This window comes from Podarcis vaucheri, assembly GCF_965113315.1.
Source record: "Podarcis vaucheri genome assembly, chromosome: 1".
NCBI lineage: Eukaryota > Metazoa > Chordata > Lepidosauria > Squamata > Lacertidae > Podarcis > Podarcis vaucheri.
The window spans coordinates 132,475,201-132,495,435 of record NC_138759.1 but is presented as its reverse complement, the minus strand read 5'-3'; the positions used below and the strand labels follow the sequence as shown (position 1 = coordinate 132,495,435).

Sequence of the window (20,235 nt, the reverse complement as noted above, 5' to 3'; positions counted from 1 at the left end):
ACCCTGTAGCTGGATAAACTCATATCTGCGCCCATTTCTTATGGACATGTTAGGAAAAGCACAGCTTAAGTGAGGGCATAAGGTTGTAATACATAACAAATGAAACTCACAGACTTATATCCAACTTGTACATTACTGTCAGCAAACAGAAAGGTCATTCATATATTTTGTAATGTGCTTCTGAACACCATGATCTGACTGAGCTAAAGCTAGCTACAATTAAGTCCCATTGAAATCAATAGAACAAGTTGATTGCTACAGTGGTGCCTCGCAAGACGAAATTAATTCGTTCCGCAAGTTTTGCCGTCTAGCGAATTTTTCGTCTTGCGAAGCACAGTTTTAACGGTTTAACAAAGTCGCAAGACGTTTTCGTCTTGCGAAGCAAGCCCATAGGGAAATTCGTCTTGCGAGGCAAATCGCAAACGGAAAAACCTTTCGTCTAGCGAGTTTTTTGTCTTGCGAGGCATTCGTCTTGCGAGGTACCACTGTATCACCTTTAGCGCCATTGTTTTCAAAAGCACATAGCCACGACCAATTTTAGCTGTATCAAGACTTGTGAGTGATACACAATTGTGGTATCCACTTGCACAATGGACTTCCACTTGTTGGAACATGGCTTATCTTTCCTCATCTCCCCCTGCAGACCCCCATGCCTCCAAATCTGCTCCAGAAGGTTAAATGGAACTCCAGAGCAGACTGGGGGGCAGGCGCAGGGGGCTGCAGCGGGGAGGATAGGAAGTCCTGTCACAACCACTGGCATGACAATTGAATCTTGCCTTTTGTGCTTTGCTTTAAAAATGGCTTCCTGTTTAAGATAAAGAAATTAGAACTGTAATTCTCTGGGGTCCTCTGTGTTTGTGACACGGAAATATTACATAGTCATTCTACCAATGTGATTCTATTTTTCTCAATCAGGTAAGCTGGATGGAGGGGGAAATATTTTAGGCCTCTAAAGAAACAAGTAAACCATGGTTTGAACTTCAAGTTTTGTTCTGTGGTAGCAGTAATAATCCTTGAAATTTGACAAGGGTATTGTTACCTGCAAGGTCTCTTGGTATTTGAACCCTATTTTTTGACTGACGCATCTTTCAGACCCAAGAACTGTGCAGTGAATTCTGAAGCATTACAGACATGCTGAATAAACATTCTTAAAGTAAGACAATCCCTCAAGAGACATGACTATTTTGAGTCACAGTACTGTATTGCTTTTATTTATTTTTTAAAAAAACACCTTACCTTATTGTGTTTTTGCTGGTGCCTTGTCCTTGTATCCAAGACATGATAAGGACTTTCAGAGTCTCTATTGAGATAATATACAAGTCTTGAAGGCAATGTGATTTCTTTCTGGAATGCACTGCTTCGACTGTTATTTTTGTAGCTACTGCTGTTAGTCTGTTGAAATGCAGTATCTTCGTCTGCCTGGCTTTTTTCTATTTCTTCTGCAGTTTCATTCCAATGCAGAGCTGGGGAAGACAGACAAACCTACCATGAATTCACAGAGGAACAGAACACTTTTTGTAATATGTTTTGCATCTTGCTAATTTGCTAAAATAAATATACAGTAACCCTCATGAAACCAATTTATTTGATTAGATTTTGTACTTATTTGTACATATAATTCCTTATTTGATTTTATATAGTTTTGCATCATGAAATTCAAAATGCAGGGATCTGAACCCTTGAAACAAGTTCTTTTAAGGACAATCCAGCCATTCATGACCCTATTTCTGCCACTTTTCCACATAAATTTGGCTATGTACAAATCAGTGATTCTACTGGAAGCAACTCAAGCCATGAACCCATGTGTACTGAATGTTAATCAATTCCCTTTACATAAGGGCAACTTTTCACTCTTCCTTTAACTTTAGTGATGGACTCCTAAGCACACTTGCCAGAGAGAAAGTCTCAATAAACTCCCGTATAAACATGCTTCATGGGATAAGTAACAAGCACAGATATCCCTTTGCAGACAAAACCCCAGGGTTCTTTGAGAACACCGCAACCCCCTTCTGTTTGCAAAAGGTAGGCTCCCTCGGATAAGCAGTGCAAGAAAGGGCAGTATCCAAAACCCTCATTATCCTGCTTGTCTTGTTCTATTTTGCGTTAAGACCCTGCACAAAAACAGCACCCTTGAAAGCCTGCCAGCAGCGTTTTGCTGCATCAGAGGCTCCCGAAACCATTTCATGCCCATCCTTATAAACCAGTAAGCACCAGTCGCCGTAACACAGTAAATATACAGGTCTGCCATGTAAAAACAATTTCATATTCGCAAAGACAGACACACACATATATGATCTAGACGTGGGGGGGGTGGGGGGGAGAGCGATCAGAGGAGGAATCCGTCTGCAGTCACGATCAATTATTCCTACCCAAGACCAGGCAAGATGCCATGGAGGTAAGGAACTGCGTCAAGACCGAAACAAATCGGTGCGGACGGTGCGGAACGAGAACTTCTCGCCGGTTGTCACGAAGACTCCGCACGGCAAAAAGGTGATTTTTCTCCCCCCCCCTTCTTTTTCTGGTTCTGTTATTAACCAACATTAAAAAGCCAGGGCGGTGGGAGCCGCAGACTAAAACAGGCTCCGAGGTTCGTTATGTGTAGTTGCATTGCAACCACATGCCAATCCCCCCCCCCAAAAAAAGAGAACACCCCACCCCCGTTTATTTCTTAGCGCATTGGCACCACACACGAGCGCGCAAAAGAGAGAGAGAGAGCAAACGAAGGGCTGCGCGTGTAACGGAGATCCAGGATCTGTCCAAGCTCACGCGCACAGTACAGGATCCCTCCAGGATCTCCCCCCCACACACACACACCCTCAAGCGGGCACTCACCGGCGTCCGCAGCGACCCCACAGATCCTGGGGGACCCTGAGCAGGAGAAAAGCAGGAGCGCCAGAAAGAGGAGGGGGATGGAGCTGGGCAGCCGAGCCGGGCAAAGCAAGGCGGCGGCGGCGGCGGCGGAGCTCGAGAGGCGGCGGCGGCGGCCGGAGAAGGGCGGCTGCTGCTGCTTCTGCCGCCGGAGGGAAGTTCTGCCAGGCGGCTTCATGGCTCATAGCTTCCCCCGGGGTAGGACGGGCGGCGGCGGCGAGGGGGACGCCTCGCCCTGGAGGACGGTGAGGAAGCGGCCGAGCAGCTCACGGCGGCGACGGCGGCGCCTCTTCCCTCATGGTGCAGGGAGCGAGGAAGAAGGGGAGGAGGAGGAGGGCGGTGGTAAGGCGCGCCAGGGCGCAGCGGCGCTTCTCCCCTCAGGTGGACGCGGCTGCCACTGCCACCGCCGGCACCTGCCACACACACGCAGGCGCGTCCACGCGCAGGCGCGCTCCCTCTCGCCGGCGCGGCAGCCCCACCGCCCGCCCGCCCTCAGGCCCCGCGCGCCGCCGCCGCGCCGCGTGACGTCGAGAGCCGCCCACCCAGGCCACGCTCTCCTCAGCCCCGCGCGCGCGAGGCACCTGAGGCGAGGGGGGGGGGGAGAGAGGGCGCGCGCGCGCGCTCGAGGGAAATGGCGGGGCGGGGTTTTTTTGTGTGTGAGGGGTGGCGGTGGTGCTTCCGTGCCTTGCTTCTTCTGAGTGGCCGCCCAGTTGAGGGAGAGCACCTGAGGTGAACCTCAAAATGGGCCCGCCCTCCCTGTCAGGGAGTAAAAGGGGTGAATTACGTCAGTGACGGGGAGGGGGTCCTCCTGCTGCTGCTGCCGCCGCCGCCCCTGTGGATCCTGCCGCCTGAGGCAGCAGCTTCATATTGCCTCATGGGTGGGCTGGCGCTAAATAAAGAGGGCATCATCAGGGTCTGCTGCCCCAGTGGATCTTCCTGTCTGAGTGGGCTGCCTCATGAGGAGGGGGGTCCTCCTCCTGCTGCTGTTCCTGTGGATCCTGCTGCCCGAGGCAGCAGATTCAGATTGCCTCATGGGTGGGCCGGCGCTAAATAAAGAGCTGCGTCATCGGGGTCTGCTTCTCCTGTGGATCCTGCCGCCTGAGGCAGCAGCTTCAGATTGCCTCATGGGTGGGCCTACCGCAAATAAAGAGGGCATCATCAGGGTCTGCTACCCCAGTGGATCCTCCTGTCTGAGTGGGCTGCCTCATGAGGAGGGGGGTCCTCCTGCTGCTGCTGCCGCCGCCGCCCCTGTGGATCCTGCCGCCTGAGGCAGCAGCTTCAGATTGCCTCATGGGTGGGCCGGCGCTAAAAGCGCTAAAAGCCACGTCATTGGAGTCTGCCGCCCTTGTGGATCCTGCCACTTGAAGCAGCCGCTTCACCTTGCCTCATAGATGGGCCGACCCTAAATAAAGAGACACATCATCAGGGTCTGCTGCTCCTGTGGATCCTGCTGCCTGAGTGGGCTGCCTCACCTTTCCTCATGGCTGGGCCGGCCCTAAATAAAGAGCCACATCATTGGGGTCTGCTGCCGCTGTGGATCCTGCTGCCCGAGGCAGCAGCTTCATATTGCCTCATGGCTGGGCCGGCCCCAAATAAAGAGCCACATCATCGGGGTCTCCTGCCCCTGTGGATCCAGCTGCCTGAGTGGGCTGCCTCACCTTGCCTCATGGCTGGGCTGGCCCCAAATAAAGAGCTACATCATTGGGGTCTGCTGCTCCTGTGGATGCTGGTACCCAAGGTGGTGGCATCGCTTTACCTCATGGATGGGCCAGCCCTGAATAAAGAGCTTAATCATGGGGACCTGCTGCTTCTGTGGATCCTGCTGCCCATGTGGGCTGCCTCACCTTGCCTCATGGGTGGGCCGGCCCCAAATAAAGAGCCACATCATCGGGGTCTGCTGCCCCTGTGGATCCTGCTGCCTGAGTGGGCTGCCTCACTTTGCCTCATGGCTGGGCCGGAACCAAATAAAGAGCTACATCATCGGGACCTGCTGCTTCTGTGGATGCTGGTACCCAAGGTGGTGGCCTCGCTTTGCCTCATGGATGGGCCAGCCCTGAATAAAGAGCTACATCATGGGGACCTGCTGCTTCTGTGGATCCTGCTGCCCATGTGGGCTGCCTCACCTTGCCTCATGGGTGGGCCGGCCCCAAATAAAGAGCCACATCATCGGGGTCTGCTGCCCCTGTGGATCCTGCCGCCCATGTGGGCTGCCTCACCTTGCCTCATGGCTGGGCCGGCCCCAAATAAAGAGCTACATCTTCGGGACCTGCTGCTTCTGTGGATGCTGGTACCCAAGGTGGTGGCCTTGCTTTGCCTCATGGATGGGCCAGCCCTGAATAAAGAGCTACATCATGGGGACCTGCTGCTTCTGTGGATCCTGCTGCCCATGTGGGCTGCCTCACCTTGCCTCATGGGTGGGCCGGCCCCAAATAAAGAGCCACATCATCGGGGTCTGCTGCCCCTGTGGATCCTGCCGCCCATGTGGGCTGCCTCACCTTGCCTCATGGCTGGGCCGGCCCCAAATAAAGAGCTACATCTTCGGGACCTGCTGCTTCTGTGGATGCTGGTACCCAAGGTGGTGGCCTCGCTTTGCCTCATGGATGGGCCAGCCCTGAATAAAGAGCTACATCGGGATCTGCTGCCCCTGTGGATCCTGCCACCCGAGGCAGCCGCCTCACCTTGCCTCATGGGTGGGCCGCTCTGTGAGAGAGGGAGGCGGGGAAGAGAGAGAGAGATGCTGGTATGTACTGAACTCCAAAGCTACAGCAGCGCCCTGCAAAATACAGGCAAGCAGGGCCCATGAGCTTCCTCCCTTCCCAATAATGGAACAGAGGTAGCCAGCAGGTGCCGTGATGCAGCATCTCAGCCTCAGAGAGAGGCGGGGGGAGCGCGAGAGCAATTGCAGAGGGAGGGGGGGCTGTTAGGCAGCAAAATCCTGCATGCGGGATTTCCCCCGCTCTCTCGTGCCTATGCAATTCCTGCCCTTCTCCCTTCCCCCTTGAGATTTGCTGCAGAGACAAGCAAATGAAGAAGAAAGGGAAGAGTATTAGCTGACATGTCCCCAGATCCCATGGAAAGCACCACAGATTTATTGGCTTACCAGCTCTTTTTATTTTAAGTTGGCTTCAAACCTGTAATTGTGTAGGTGTGTGTATGTATACATGTACACACATAAATATTCGTATCTCTTCCCTCTCACCTTCCTTTCACCCAGTTTCTCTGGCACTGGTTTATAAATGCTGCTATGTAGAAATGATGAGAAAGTTGCACCAGCAGGAGGAATGGATATGTGCTGTTAGTAAAAAGAGAGGGAGTTGAACTGCAGGGAGGGACAGACACTTTCCTATGTATTAATTTGTATAATGCCCTCTATACACATGGTGCTTTGCAAAAAACAGATATGAGAGGTACAGTACCATACCCCTCTTTGCTATCTGAAATAGACCCAGGGAAAAGAGAGAGAATGGGGGAAGGGGAAGAATGTGTGGCTATTTCAATTTGGCTTAGAGTAAATTATAGGGACTAGAGGGATTACCCAAAATCTTCCAGAAAAAGAATGACGCTGGTAAGACTGTAAAATATTGTGTAGGGAGTAGAAACAATTTATTCTAGGGTACTGGTCAACATACTGGTTCCACTCCCAGTGTAAAAGGTGCAGAAAAATTGGGTGAAGCTGTAAGCCATGGGAGTTAAGTTAGATGAAAAGATCTCTTGAACATCTTTTCTCATACAGTGGTGCCCCGCAAGACGAATGTCTCGCAAGACGAAAAACTCGCTAGACGAAAGGGTTTTGCGGTTTTTGAGCTGCTTCGCAAGACGAATTTCCCTATGGGCTTGCTTCGCAAGACGAAAACGTCTTGCAAGTTTGTTTCCTTTTTCTTAACACCGTTAATACAGTTGCGACTTGACTTCGAGGAGCAACTCATAGAACGCGGTGTGGTAGCCATTTTTGAGTTTTTTGGTGATTTTTGAAGCTTTTCCAAAACTTTTCCGACACCGTGCTTTGCAAGACGAAAAATTTGCTAGACGAAAAAACTCGCGGAACAAATTAATTCCGTCTTGCGAGGCACCACTGTATTGCTGTTGCTGTAGGAGAAGCGGCATCTGCTGAAATTCTATGCAATTAGAAAAGATGAGGGAGCAAAGTGCTTTATAATACTTAGATCACTTCTAGACAACTTACTTATTAAGCATTCCATTCTGTTTTGTTTGCACAAAGTTTACAGGGACATTAGACCAAATCAGCTGTGTTCACACTCCTGCTTGCTGGTCACTTGCTTTGTTTCCAGTGCTGGGTTTTTAATCTGTGTTGACATGACATTAGGCAAAATGCATATGTATCCTGTACTGGGAAAATCCCAGCTTGGAAGAAAGGCAGGATATAAATACATTAAATAAATAAAATACTTTGTTTAGAAGATGCTACCATTTGATGTGTTGTTTCTCAAACCAGCTTCACACCAAATGGAGTCCTTAAGCCATTCCTAATTTGACTCTAGCCAAGGTATGAACACCTTGCATGGGGTAAAACTATCCCTTACCAGACAGTGCCCCCTGGTTGTGTACAAAGCTAGTGGAAAGAGCTATGAAATGTGGGGGGAACTTCTTTACTTCACTCTAATGTAGTAATCTCCTTCATGGATGGCAGAAAGTGAGGAGCAATTAAAGAACCTCTTAATGAGGGTGAAAGAGGAGAGCACAAAATATGGTCTCAACATCAAAAAAAATTAAGATCATGGTGACCGGTCCCATCACCTCCTGGCAAATAGAAGGGGAAGAAATGGAGGCAGTGAGAGATTTTACTTTCTTGTGCTTCGTGATCACTGCAGATGGTGACAGCAGCCACGAAATTAAAAGACGCCTGCTTCTTGGGAGAAAAGCAATGACAAACCTAGACAATATCTTAAAAAGCAGAGACATCACCTTGCCGACAAAGGTCTGTATAGTTAAAGCTATGGTTTTCCCAGTAGTGATGAATGGAAGTGAGAGCTGGACCATAAAGAAGGCTGATCGCCGAAGAATTGATGCTTTTGAATTATGGTGCTGGAGAGTCCCATGGACTGCAAGAAGATCAGACCAATCCATTCATAAGGAATTCATCTCTGAGTGCTCACTGGAAGGGCAGATCCTGAAGCTGAGGCTCCAGTACTTTGGCCACCTCATGAGAAGAGAAGACTCCCTGGAAAAGACCCTAATGTTGGGTAAGATTGAGGGCAGAAGGAGAAGGGGACGACAGAGGACAAGATGGCTGGACAGTGTTCTCGAAGCTACGAACATGAGTGTGACCAAACTGCGGGAGGCAGTGGAAGACAGAAGTGCCTGGCATGCTCTGGTCCATGGGGTCACAAAGAGTCGGACACGACTAAACGACTAAACAACAACAAAGGTGGTAATGCGAACATAAGCAATGTATTGAGCCAGGGCCGTCTTAAGCATATCCAGCACCATGGTGCAAAGCTCCCTCTGGTGCCCCCCCCCATTTTCCCAGAGTTTTTTAGGGAGGACGGTGCTGCCGGTGGGGCTGAAGGAGGCGGGCAGCGGCTGGAGGATGGCTCCCCCGGCGGGGAAGAGGCAGAGGCTGGACGCAGCGCCTCCCGGCTCAGCTGGTGGCTTCGTGCAGATGGCAGATGGAGGCTCCGGGTGCGACGCTGCTTTGGCATGGCAGAGGCGGGTAAGAGTGGCGAACTGATGCCGGGAGGGGCCGCGTCCAGCCTCCGCCTCTTCCCTAGCACCCTCCAGAACTTGGTGCCCCACACCACTAGCCTCTATGGGTAAGATGCCCCTGTATTGAGCATTTGTTTGCAGGGAGGTTAGACAATATTACATCAAGCAAATGTTTCCTTGTCACAAAATGTCCAATGGGGGGATTATGGGATTGTTGTGGAGCAACTCCAGATCACCCTCCATTTGCTGGTATGTGATTGAATCCCACCCCAAAATAGTAACAGCCTGCAAGTGCCCTTAATGTTCATTCTTCCTACAAACTGCACAGGTAGGCGAGGATGTTCTCTGTTTACAGACAGGGAAACTGAAGAGCAGAATGTATACCTTGCCCAGCATTGCACAACGAATCTATGACAGGTGGATCTTGAACCCAAAGAGATCCAGGTTTCCCTCTTTCTGGAGACTGAACCACAGAACAGATGAAAGCTGTGGAATTCTTGTGCCTTTCATTCCCACACTAAACACCAGCCTTTACTGACACAATTAATGACTAGCACATTTCCAAAATTCCACACAGCTTGGTAATCGTGCATGAAATTAGTTTAAATATTATATTAATCAGTATGTAACAGGAGGGGATGGGAGAAAGAGAGAAGGTCATATGCAGGCATACAAAACCATGTGTCCTATCTTCACCCCTCACCCCAACTTTGTGTTAGACTTCCAATCTACTCAATTGCAATTTCTTTCCACTTCTATTACTTTCTTTCACGCACCTTTAACCTAATTTCATGCTTCTTTTTCTATTACACATTGTTATCCTTATTTAGTATTTCAGTATTTAAAACTGAACTTGTTTATTCTAATAGTTCTGATTTTTCAATATGGTTTTGCAAGTATCCTTTAAACACCTTCCAGTCCCTGTCTATCTTCTCTTTTGAGATCCTTCCAATTTCTCCCATTGTTTTGGATATATTGTAATACTCCAATAATTTGGCAAGCCACTCTGTTTTTGTCGGTATAATACCACTTTTCCAATTTTTCGCAGTCAATAGCGTTGTGGCTACTGTTGCATATAAATATAATGCCTTGTCTTCTTTCTTTAGACTTCCTGGTACTATTCCCAATAAAAAACCTTCTGGTGTTTTCCTAAATGAATATCTGAACATTTTTTTCATTTCGTTATATCTTGTTTTCCAAAATTATTTGATGTTAAAACAATTCCACCATATATGCATCATAGTACCTTTTCCAGTGTTGCATCGCCAGCAGACATCACTACAATTTTTATTCCTTTCTGCTATTCTTTCAGGTGTTAAATACCATCTATGTTGTATTTTGAGGTAATTTTCTTTCAATATATAACACATAGTGAATTTCGTATCTTCTTTCCACAATTTTTCCCATTGTTCAAACATAATATTCTTCCCAATATCTTGCGCCCATTTAATCATGGATGTTTTAACCAATTCATCCTTTGTTTCCCACTCTAAGATCAGCTTATACAGTTTAGATTTTTTTTTATTTTTCTTGTATTAAGTATTTATCGAATTTTGATATTTCTTTTTCAAATCCTAACTTTTTGTCTTTCGCTAATCTATATTTAATTTGAATATATTGGAACCAGTCACTAATATGAGCTTTAACTTCTGTAAAATCCTTTAATTCCAATTCTCCGTTTTCTTCCTTTAATACAATTTTATAAGTAGCCCAATTTTCTTTCATATTAAATTTTTCCACTGCGACAATTTCTGCCGGCGATGGGAAAAGGAATTATCTGTGGGATTAAGTGTAGGTATGTTTGAACATTTTTAAGGATTGTATGAAAGGTATGTTTGTATGCTTGTATATTCGCAATATGTGTGTATTAATGCTGAATTATTTTAATAATAAAAACTTTTCAAAACAAAAAAAAAAGCCATGTGTCTACTGGTATATGTTACAGTATTCTACCTTTGGAGTTCCCTTCATACTTACTGGCATGAATTGCATCCAACTGCATTTCCAAGTGATACCTCCTTGTACAGTTTGCTCATGCTTGAGATCTGGGCTAATCACCTAGTTTTAGGTCAAGAATGTCCAGTGGCCCTGGAGGCAAGGAGCCACGTGTCCTTTTAGCGTATGGCTTGGTTTGATTAGTGGAGTAACCATTAGCTGTGTGATTAGCTAGCTCCTACTTCCTGTACACACGTAACATCCACATTTTACAGATGGAGCTGAAGATGATTCTGCCTTTTGGGCAAAGAGCTTCTACTTTGTGCTAGGAGGCCTTTGGGAGAATATTGCTAGACTGTGCTGGATTCAAGCTGTATGCAGCTATTCTAGTCGTCATTGCTATGCAGAAAATCTTCAAAGCATGTGGCACAAATATCTCCTAAAGGCTCATGAGCCAGAAATAAAAGCACCCCAAAACTTTGGTTATGGAAACAAGTATTTCATAGTGTGTGTTTACATGTGAGATGAGTTATATGCCACAAATATGAATCTGCTCAGCAGACCTCAACAGGTATGGCTTCATCAAAGGTGCCAACTGAGCGCAGGAATGTTCACTGTCAGTTCCATATAGTTCCTTTGAAGTATTCCTCAGTCTTCGTACAGCAACCCAGCTCATTCTCAGAAACAGCTACCAATGTAATGAATATTTTAAAAGATAAATTTAGCTTCAAAGAAACACTGCAAGCAACCTCTTTTTGTGCTCCTTCTATTGCTACAGATATCAGGAAACATGTAGGTACCGCCTCCTTTGGAGAGAAAAAATAGAGTAAACACTTCTACAGTATCTGAAAATAGATATTCCTGGCTCAGGGTGGATTTCATTATATGGGTGGCATAATAATTCTCTACTATCCTCACAGGGCCATCCAGCAAAACTTTTTACAAATAGTACATGGGCTTTCCCAGTTTGGCCAACAAGATAATACTGTAAGCCCCTTGAACGCCCAATATGGTTTGCTTGTAAAACATTTCAAAGATATATAGAAAAAAAATGCTTGCATCCATTATGATTTGGAGTCTGCTTTGTTGGTACGTTTTAGTGTCTACATCCTCTGAGCATCATCTAGCATAGCTGTCAACTTACAGATTTGAAAATAAGGGACCAGCAGCCTTGAAAATAAGGGACCAGCAGCCAAAATAAGGGACCTGCAGCCTCACCTGTTCCAGGCACTCCAGTCTTCCTGTCCTCCTGCAGTCTGGTCAAACTCATGCTGGTAGCTTCGAGAACACTGTCCAACCAACTTTGTAACCAGAGGTTCAACTGAAGAGAATCTGAATCACATGCACCACAAGGCCTATGCAGCCTCAACTTAAGATGGCTCCCCGGCCTGGCTTTGCACTGCAAAGTTTGCAGCAGCACATGCAACAAAATGGCGTCCAGCATTCAAAAAACCCTTCAGCTTGCATTAACTAGCCACACACAAGGCATGCAAGCTCCACCCACCAGTCGTTCTTAGACTTCTTATAGGGTGAGCAACACAGCCAAGCAACACAGTTGGAGCCTCCCTCCTCCCTGGCTGGCACGGAGGGAGGGAGAGGAGCTGCTTCCTTTGAAATTTAAGGGACATCATTTAAGGGACATTTAAGGGACATCCATCAATAAGGGAAAGCAGCGGGACATGGCGCTGGAATAAGGGACTGTCCCTTCAAATAAGGGACACTTGACAGCTATGTCATCTAGTCCTGTGTTGTCTGCTTTGTTGGTACATTTTAGTGACTACACCCTGAGCATCATCTAGTCCTGTGTTGTGTAATGTTTCGTTGTTTATAATGAGGAATGTGGTCAAGGCATTTAGAGAAGTGCAGCCTACCACCTGCCTGCCTGATCCCTGCCCTTCCTGGCTCATAAAATCAAACATCAAATATATAATTGGCTGAGCTGGGAAGTCATAATATCCCTCTGCAAAAAGGGATGGTGCCTGCCAACCATCTTAAAAGAAGCAGTCAAAAAGCCATTCCCAGAGATTATGCCCTTTATAGATAACCATGTTTAAGCAGTTGGTTACTGGATAATTCCTGATTCTCTTGGATGCTCATTTTCTGAATTTATTCTGGTTTGGGGTCAGGATTTGGCAGTAAAACAGCTTTGGTTCCCCTGGCGGATGACTTACAATGGGAGAATGGCGTTCTAGATCAGAGATAATGAGTTCTCAAGGTGCCAGACTGCTTTATTATGCCCACCATGTTTCAGAATGAAGAAATTCCTTCAACAAGGGCAACACTTCTCACCAGCAACTGCAAATATAAGCTTCTGTAGCTTTGTTGTTTGCTGAATTCACTGGTAAGAAGTGTTTCCCCTGATGAGAGAACTTCTTAATTCTGAAATGCTTCAAGCGCATTAATTTTGGGGGCACTTTGCAAACTTGTTCTCTGTTTGGCTTTTTCTGCATCCAGTGCAATCCCCCCTTTTTTGGTGGTGAGTAGGCTTTCAATACCATGTGAAGCAGCTATCTGGGATGGGGATTAAGTGCATTGTATTATTTTTTTTTAATGATATTTATTACTTTTTCAACATTTTCAACACAACACTACAAACAAAAAAGAAAAGAGAAAAAACAATACAAATACAATACAAAAACGCTACATGGACTAACAAAACAAAGCAAAAACAAACAAAAACAATTTAAAAACACCTCAAACATTTTCAATATCTTATATTTCATTCACTCATTGCATCCAGTGCAATCCCCCCTTTTTTGGTGGTGAGTAGGCTTTCAATACCATGTGAAGCAGCTATCTGGGATGGGGATTAAGTGCATTGTATTCCTTTCCTGTCTCAGTGGCTTTTCCCAGAAGGTAGTGCTATCCAACTTCTACTGTGCCGTGACCGGTTAGCTATATGATATTCTGCATCTTTGTTTCTCTCCTCCATGCTGTTTAAAATCTATATGGCATTTTAGGTGTGATGACATTTGTTATGGACTGAGCTGAATAGGATCCAAAATGCAGCAGTCTGATTGGTCCTAGAACAATAGGATTCAGAATGCAGCTGTGCTGGTCCCGAGGACTAACCGAGAGGCGAGGTCTGAGTCCAGTCCGAGGTCGAGGGTGCAGTATGGAGGCAGTCCGTCAAAGCTGGTGCCGGGTCCAAGCAGGGAGTCGGGTGAGGTCAGGAGCTCCGGCAGAAAAGCAGGACAGGGTGCAGGCAGGAACAGGCTACCAACAATGTTGCTCCTGCAACCTGGGACTGGGGCTGGCTGGCTTTTATCTGCCCCGAGGCATAGGGCGGCTCCGGTCCACAGGTGACTTGCCTCTCCTGGCCAGGAGGTGAGCACTCCTTCTGCGGGAACTTAGTTCCCCCGCCTCTCTGCCCTGAGCCTCTGCAGCTCAGGAGAGGCTGGAGGGTTACCGGACCCAGAGGTAACCTTAGCCTCCTCTGACGGGGCTGAGAGTGGAGCACCTGCAGGCAATGGGTCCTCCATCCCCTCAGGAGCCAGAGCAGACTCAGCTGGTGCCTGCACCTGAGGATCCAGCACAGGTGAGGACCCTTCAGGCTCAAGTCCCATCCCCGGCTCAGCTGGTTCTGGAGGTGGGGAATCCTGTGCAGGCTGGAATTCCTCAGGTTCAGCCTCCGAGTCCAAATCCCAGGCCATCACAGCAGCAGTCTGATTGGTCCTTGAACAATAGGATTCAGATTGCAGCAGTCTGATTGGTCCTAGAAAAATAGGATCCAGAATGCAGCAGTCTGATTGGTCCACAGGAGCCGCCCAATCCAGCTCCAGGTGGAAGTGAATCCGCAACCTGGTTGGCCTACAGGAGAATCCCAGAATTAGCCAATCATGTGGGGCCCATTGTGTAAATAATGTATATAAAGCAGACATTCTGGGGGAACTTCCATTTCCTCCTCACCACTATGAGCTGAATAAAGAGCATGAAATCCACTCTCGACTCTGAGTATATTTCAACATTAGTACATTAATAACACCCAAGACTACTGCTCTTTTTGTGTGTCAGACTCAGGAGATTCTGTGGAAGTACTATGACTGGAATTGAACTAGATGGTTGACAGTGAGCTACAGCTGAATCCTGAGAAGGCAGAGATGCTGATGGCAGGTGCTTGGACTTTGTCTGTTTTGGTTGGAGCTGCAATCTCCCTGAGGGAGCAGCTTTACACTCTGGGGCTGCTATTCAATCCAGGCCTATATTTGGAAGCCCAAGTGACTTTGGTAGCACGTCACATCTCCCAGCTGCTAAAGCTGGCACACCAGCTGCATCCTCTCCTAGGCAAATATTGTTTGGCCAGAGTTAGGCATGCTGTAGTAATGTTTCCTTCCAGAAACATTACTGTGTGAGGGTGCCCTTCAAGAGCCCTTGTTTTGGAAACTTAAAGGTAAAGGTAAAGGTACCCCTGCCCGAACGGGCCAGTCTTGACAGACTCTGGGGTTTGTGCGCCCATCTCACATCTATTGGCCGGGGGCCAGCGCTGTCCGGGGACACTTCCGGGTCACGTGGCCAGCGTGACAACGCTGCTCTGGCGAGCCAGAGCCGCACACGGAACGCCGTTTACCTTCCCACTGGTAAGCGGTACCTATTTATCTACTTGCCCCCGGGGGTGCTTTCGAACTGCTAGGTGGGCAGGCGCTGGGACCGAGCAGCGGGAGCGCACCCCGCCGCGGGGATTCGAACCGCCGACCTTTCGATCGGCAAGCCCTAGGCGCTGAGGCTTTAGCCCACAGCGCCACCCGCGTCCCTTTGGAAACTTAGGTTAGTACAAAATCCAGCAGCAAAACTACTTACTGGAACTGTAAGGCATCTTGTAAATCGTAAAAAACAACTTTACTATCTTCTGGTCTGTTTCCAGATCTAGGTCAAGGTTCCACTTTTAATCTTTGAAGCCCCAAATAGCTTGGGACTAAAGTATCACAAAGATAAAGTATCACAAAGATACATATTCTCCCACTTTAAGGTTGCCACATGGCCTATTTTGCACTGGATGGCGCAGTATTTGAAGTGTCGGCTGGGATGGTGGCCAGCTTCTCTGTCCAGTTAAATCAGCCAGGATGACTTCCTTTGATGAAGATCCCAAAAAACATAACAAAAAACACTCCAGCTCTACCTGAGGCACATCTTTTGCATCTCCAGATAAGCAACGGTCAACCCATCTGTATCAGAGGACCAAGAAGAGCTAATGGACAAGGTGTTTGGGATATCAAGGAGGCAATGGAACGGGAGATGGGGAATAAACCAAGCCTTCACAAAACAAATTGTTTGCTTGATCATCTCCAGGCTAACCCATCAATTCATGGTTTGTTAAACAAACCATGGGTTAGCAAGCATCAGAAATTCTTCTGGCAGCAGCATTTTGCATGAACTGTAGTTTCCAAACATCTTTAAAGTGCAGCCCCACATGCTCTGAATGTGAGTACCGTATTTTGCGCCCCATAGGACGCTCCGGCCCATAGGACGCACCTAGTTTTTTTGGGGGGAAATAAAGAAAAAAAATTTATTCCCCCCCCAGGTGCGGGGCTGGAAGAACCAGGTCGGGGAACAGTGGGAAGGCACGCTCTGCCTCCCCGCTGTCCCCCGAGCTTGTGGGGCTGGCGATGGGGAGAAGTGCGCTGATCCCGGGACGGCAGGCAGCTCTGCGCGGCCACCGGGAGCGGGGCGGAGCTTTGCCCCCCGGCTCCCGGTGGCCGCGCAGAGCTGCGCTGATCCCGGGACTGCAGGCAGCTCTGCGCAACCCTCGGAGCCGGTCTCCCGAGGGTTGCACAGAGCTTCCTGAAGCCTGGAGAGCGAGAGGGGTCGGTGCGCACCGACCCCTCTCGCTCTCCAGGCTTCAGCGAAAGCCTGCATTCGCCCCATAAGACGCACCCACATTTCCCCTTCATTTTTGGAGGGGGGGAAGTGCGTCCTATGGGGCGAAAAATACGGTATATTATCGGTACTATATAATCTAACTTGATATGACTAAGGCAGGTGTGGCTGACTAGTTCCAGGAAAGGATGCAGCTGGCACACAGATCCTGGAGCACTTCCAAATTGAAAACGTAGTCTTGAAAACTGAGTGCAGCCCCATCCAAAACAGGTTGTACTTCCAATCTCAGGTGAGCATTTCCACTAACCAATAGTTCTTCTGCCTTGTCTGGATTAAGCCACAGTTTGTTATCCTACATCCCAAACTCCTAAGGCAGGAGAGGTATTGCAGTCTAGAAAGCAGGCCTTAAAAACTGGCATTGCATTAATCTGGGGAGTTTGCAGCTACTGTGGCAGTATCTGACAAAACCTCAGACATGTCGCTGCCAGCACTTATCATATATAAACATTTGGAAGGCCACCAAGCGACATGCTTTATCCATTACTCAGAGGTTGTCCCCTAACATAGTTTTTTGTGTGTGTTTTTGTAAACATATTTAGGAAGAATTTTCCTGGAAATGAGGCATATTGTGTTTATTTACCAATATATCTGATTTACCGACAAGTAAATTTATCTAGGTGAAGAAACTACTCTTAGCTGAACATGTACTGATTAGCCCAAAGTGGACAGATCCAGACCTCAAGTTTAATTAGTGAAAGGTCAGATGGGATGTTTATCCAGATGTCCTCCCAAAGACAGGCATGAGGGGTTATATAACTTGTTTATCAGTGTCCAGAAAGATAACCAGAAAACCCATTCTCCAGAAATGTTGTTTATTAGAGAAGTGGACATAAACAAATACAGATGACCAGGCCTACGCTGGGTGAGCAAACCCTACCACACAACCTAGGACCCCCCTTCTTCTTCTGCCCACTCACTGATCTTCTGGAGCAGCAGAGATTTAGTCTGCTCCATCTTTTCCATGACAGCCCTTCAGATGTTTGAAGACCACTGTCACATCTCCCAGTCTTTGTGAAGAGGGTTTCCGTCAAGACCGCTTTATATATTGGCTTTTAAAACCAGGAATAATTAAACAAAATTCCTTGGAGAAGCTCTTGCCATACAACAGACACACAGTGAGGGGTTTCTGCTTTTGGCAATAAAACACAAGTTACTATCCATGCACTGGCTGCTCTCCAGAGTATTCAAACCATGACCAGTATGAACACACTGGCCAGCTAGGCTACCTGGAATGCTCAGCACCATAATTCCCAGAGTAGAATGGGGACAGGAACTGGTACAGTTTCTTGCTTGGCAACCATTGGTTGAATTGCTCTGAAGTCATAGAATCATAGAATCCTAGAGTTGGAAGAGACCACAAGGGCCATCGAGTCCAACCCCCTGCCAAGCAGGAAACACCATCAGAGCACTCCTGACATATGGTTGTCAAGCCTCTGCTTAGAGACCTCCAAAGTAGGAGACTCCACCACACTCCTTGGCAGCAAATTCCACTGTCGAACAGCTCTTACTGTCAGGAAGTTCTTCCTAATGTTTAGGTGGAATCTTCTTTCTTGTAGTTTGGATCCATTGCTCCGTGTCCGCTTCTCTGGAGCAGCAGAAAACAACCTTTCTCCCTCCTCTATGTGACATCCTTTTATATATTTGAACATGGCTATCATATCACCCCTTAACCTCCTCTTCTCCAGGCTAAACATGCCCAGCTCCCTTAGCCGTTCCTCATAAGGCATCGTTTCCAGGCCTTTGACCATTTTGGTTGCCCTCCTCTGGACACATTCCAGTTTGTCAGTGTCCTTCTTGAATTGTGGTGCCCAGAACTGGACACAGTACTCCAAGTGAGGTCTGACCAGAGCAGAATACAGTGGCACTATTACTTCCCTTGATCTAGATGCTATACTCCTATTGATGCAGCCCAGAATTGCATTGGCTTTTTTAGCTGCCGCGTCACACTGTTGGCTCATGTCAAGTTTGTGGTCAACCAAGACTCCTAGATCCTTTTCACATGTACTGCTCTCAAGCCAGGTGTCACCCATCTTGTATTTGTGCCTCTCATTTTTTCCCCCCAAGTGCAATACTTTACATTTCTCCCTGTTAAAATTCATCTTGTTTGTTTTTGCCCAGTTCTCTAATTTGTCAGGGTCATTTTGAAGTGTGATCCTGTCCTCTGGGGTGTTAGTCACCCCTCATACAGAAGCTGGGAAGTCATACAGAAGCTGGGAAGGCTATAGCTGTTGAGGGTAGCTTTGGGTCAAAGAAGGAAGAGGCAAAGAGAGCAGAGGGCCTAGTAAAGGGAAAGAGACACAAAGTTGAGGGAAGTGGCCGCTAGAGTCTGTGGCGCAAGAACTTCCTGGAGCCTCTGGCCTAATTACATGCAGCTGGCAAGAAGAGAGAACATGTGGAGGGGTGGCAGAGAGGGAAGGGGTGAATGACCCACTTTGAGCTCTGCTCCCACCTACCACTTGACTGCAGTCCCACCCACCACCACCAGCCAGTAGCCCTTAACAGATTATTCCCAAGGGAATACAGCCCAAGGTCACCCTGCCTGAATTCCTTTATCTACTTACCTGGGAGTAAGTCCCATTGAACTCAGTGGACTTACTTCCAAGTACACAGGTATTAGATTGCACTGTGAGGGACTTACCAGTACAGAGGTCTCACATCTCTGAACCTAACATTCTAGTTATTGCACCATATGGCCAATTGCACCATATGGCCAGTATGTAGACAGTAAAACTCTGAATATGCTACTTCAGTAACCTACAGATTCCATAGGATGCTCCCAAGAAATCTTATCTATATAAAATACCGGTAACTTCCTGCCAATAGGTTGGAGTTTCTTTAAAGATCATATCCAAATTCTGACAGGCTGATTCATCAGTTCCAGTCAGGTGGGAAGAAAGAAGAATGCCCATTAAATATTTACACTCAACTGGGGCGAAATGGAAGTTCTCCGTTTAATGGTAATGAGCTTTCGTGTCCTGCAGGAATTGGGATCAATAAGCTTTCTTGTTGCTTTAGAAGACAGAGGTCAAAATAAGCAGATAAAAGACCTGCTCTTTAAAAATTAAACAAAAACCCCCCCTCCCATTTGTGACTATTCTGATCAAGAACCCCCTGTCACTTTTCTTGTTTTAAAGGTTTAATGCTTAACTTGTATCCTAAACGTAAAAGTTTGGGAAAGTGGCCAGCCTTAAAATTGTAGCCACCACCTGCTGGTGGGAAACTGCCAGGAGAATGGACCGTATAGGATGGACTGAGTCTGCAATGCTGGGTAGCGTTTGTTTTTATTTGCACGTTTAGTGGCAGAGCTGATGTCGTTAAATGCAGGGACAATACAATAAACTGGTAATGCAAGAATGATGCTTGTAATAATTGCAGTTGTGCAATTGTGGAAGTTGTGGAAGGTGCTGTATGTCCTTGCAGGCACTGCCTGCCTTAACCTTGAATGGAATGTTCAAGGTGTCAAAGGCGGTTTATTTATTTAAAGAATTCAGACCCTCCATGTCTCAAAGTGGCTTATGGGGAATGCAACATCCATATGTGAGAGCTACAGATTTGTGATCTGGGCGATGCCACACCAAATACATGTCTTAATTCAAAATGGCGGCCGTCAGCGTAATCCTCTTCCCCCACTTCAGGAACCCTCATGGTAATTTGTCAGTGGTATCTTAAGAGGCAGGTAGACCTATACACCCCCCCCCCCAAAAAAAAAAACAACCCCAGACAAAGTCACACCAACGTGATGTTTTGCCCTGCTATCTTGATTCAAAATGCCTGTGGTGGCACAATGACAATGAAAACTGCCATGCCACATTGGAAGCCCTCACACCAAGTCTGTGGATGATCTCTCAAGAGGCATCCAGACACATAACAGAACAAGCAAACAGACAGACAGAC

At 47.3% G+C, this 20,235-nt stretch overlaps 1 protein-coding gene across 9 annotated transcripts in view; it reads right to left on the bottom strand.

Moving 5' to 3' along the window:
• ADAM23 (ADAM metallopeptidase domain 23) overlaps positions 1-3,293 on the bottom strand; it is a gene marked incomplete at its 3' end in the record, with an annotated part of 74,423 nt that extends 71,130 nt beyond the window's left edge. For 6 of the 9 annotated variants that reach the window (XM_082235155.1, XM_082235151.1, XM_082235150.1 and 3 more), the window contains exons 1-2: positions 2,833-3,292; positions 1,237-1,463 (exon numbers count right to left, since the gene is read on the bottom strand). In XM_082235155.1, the coding sequence (XP_082091281.1) occupies positions 1,237-1,463; positions 2,833-3,046 (441 nt within the window). In that variant the 5' untranslated portion in view covers positions 3,047-3,292. Of the gene's footprint in view, positions 1-1,236; positions 1,464-2,832 lie in introns of all 9 variants that reach the window. The other 3 variants (XM_082235153.1, XM_082235149.1, XM_082235148.1) reach the window with 3 other exon arrangements.
• Between the last annotated feature and the right edge of the window lie 16,942 nt (positions 3,294-20,235).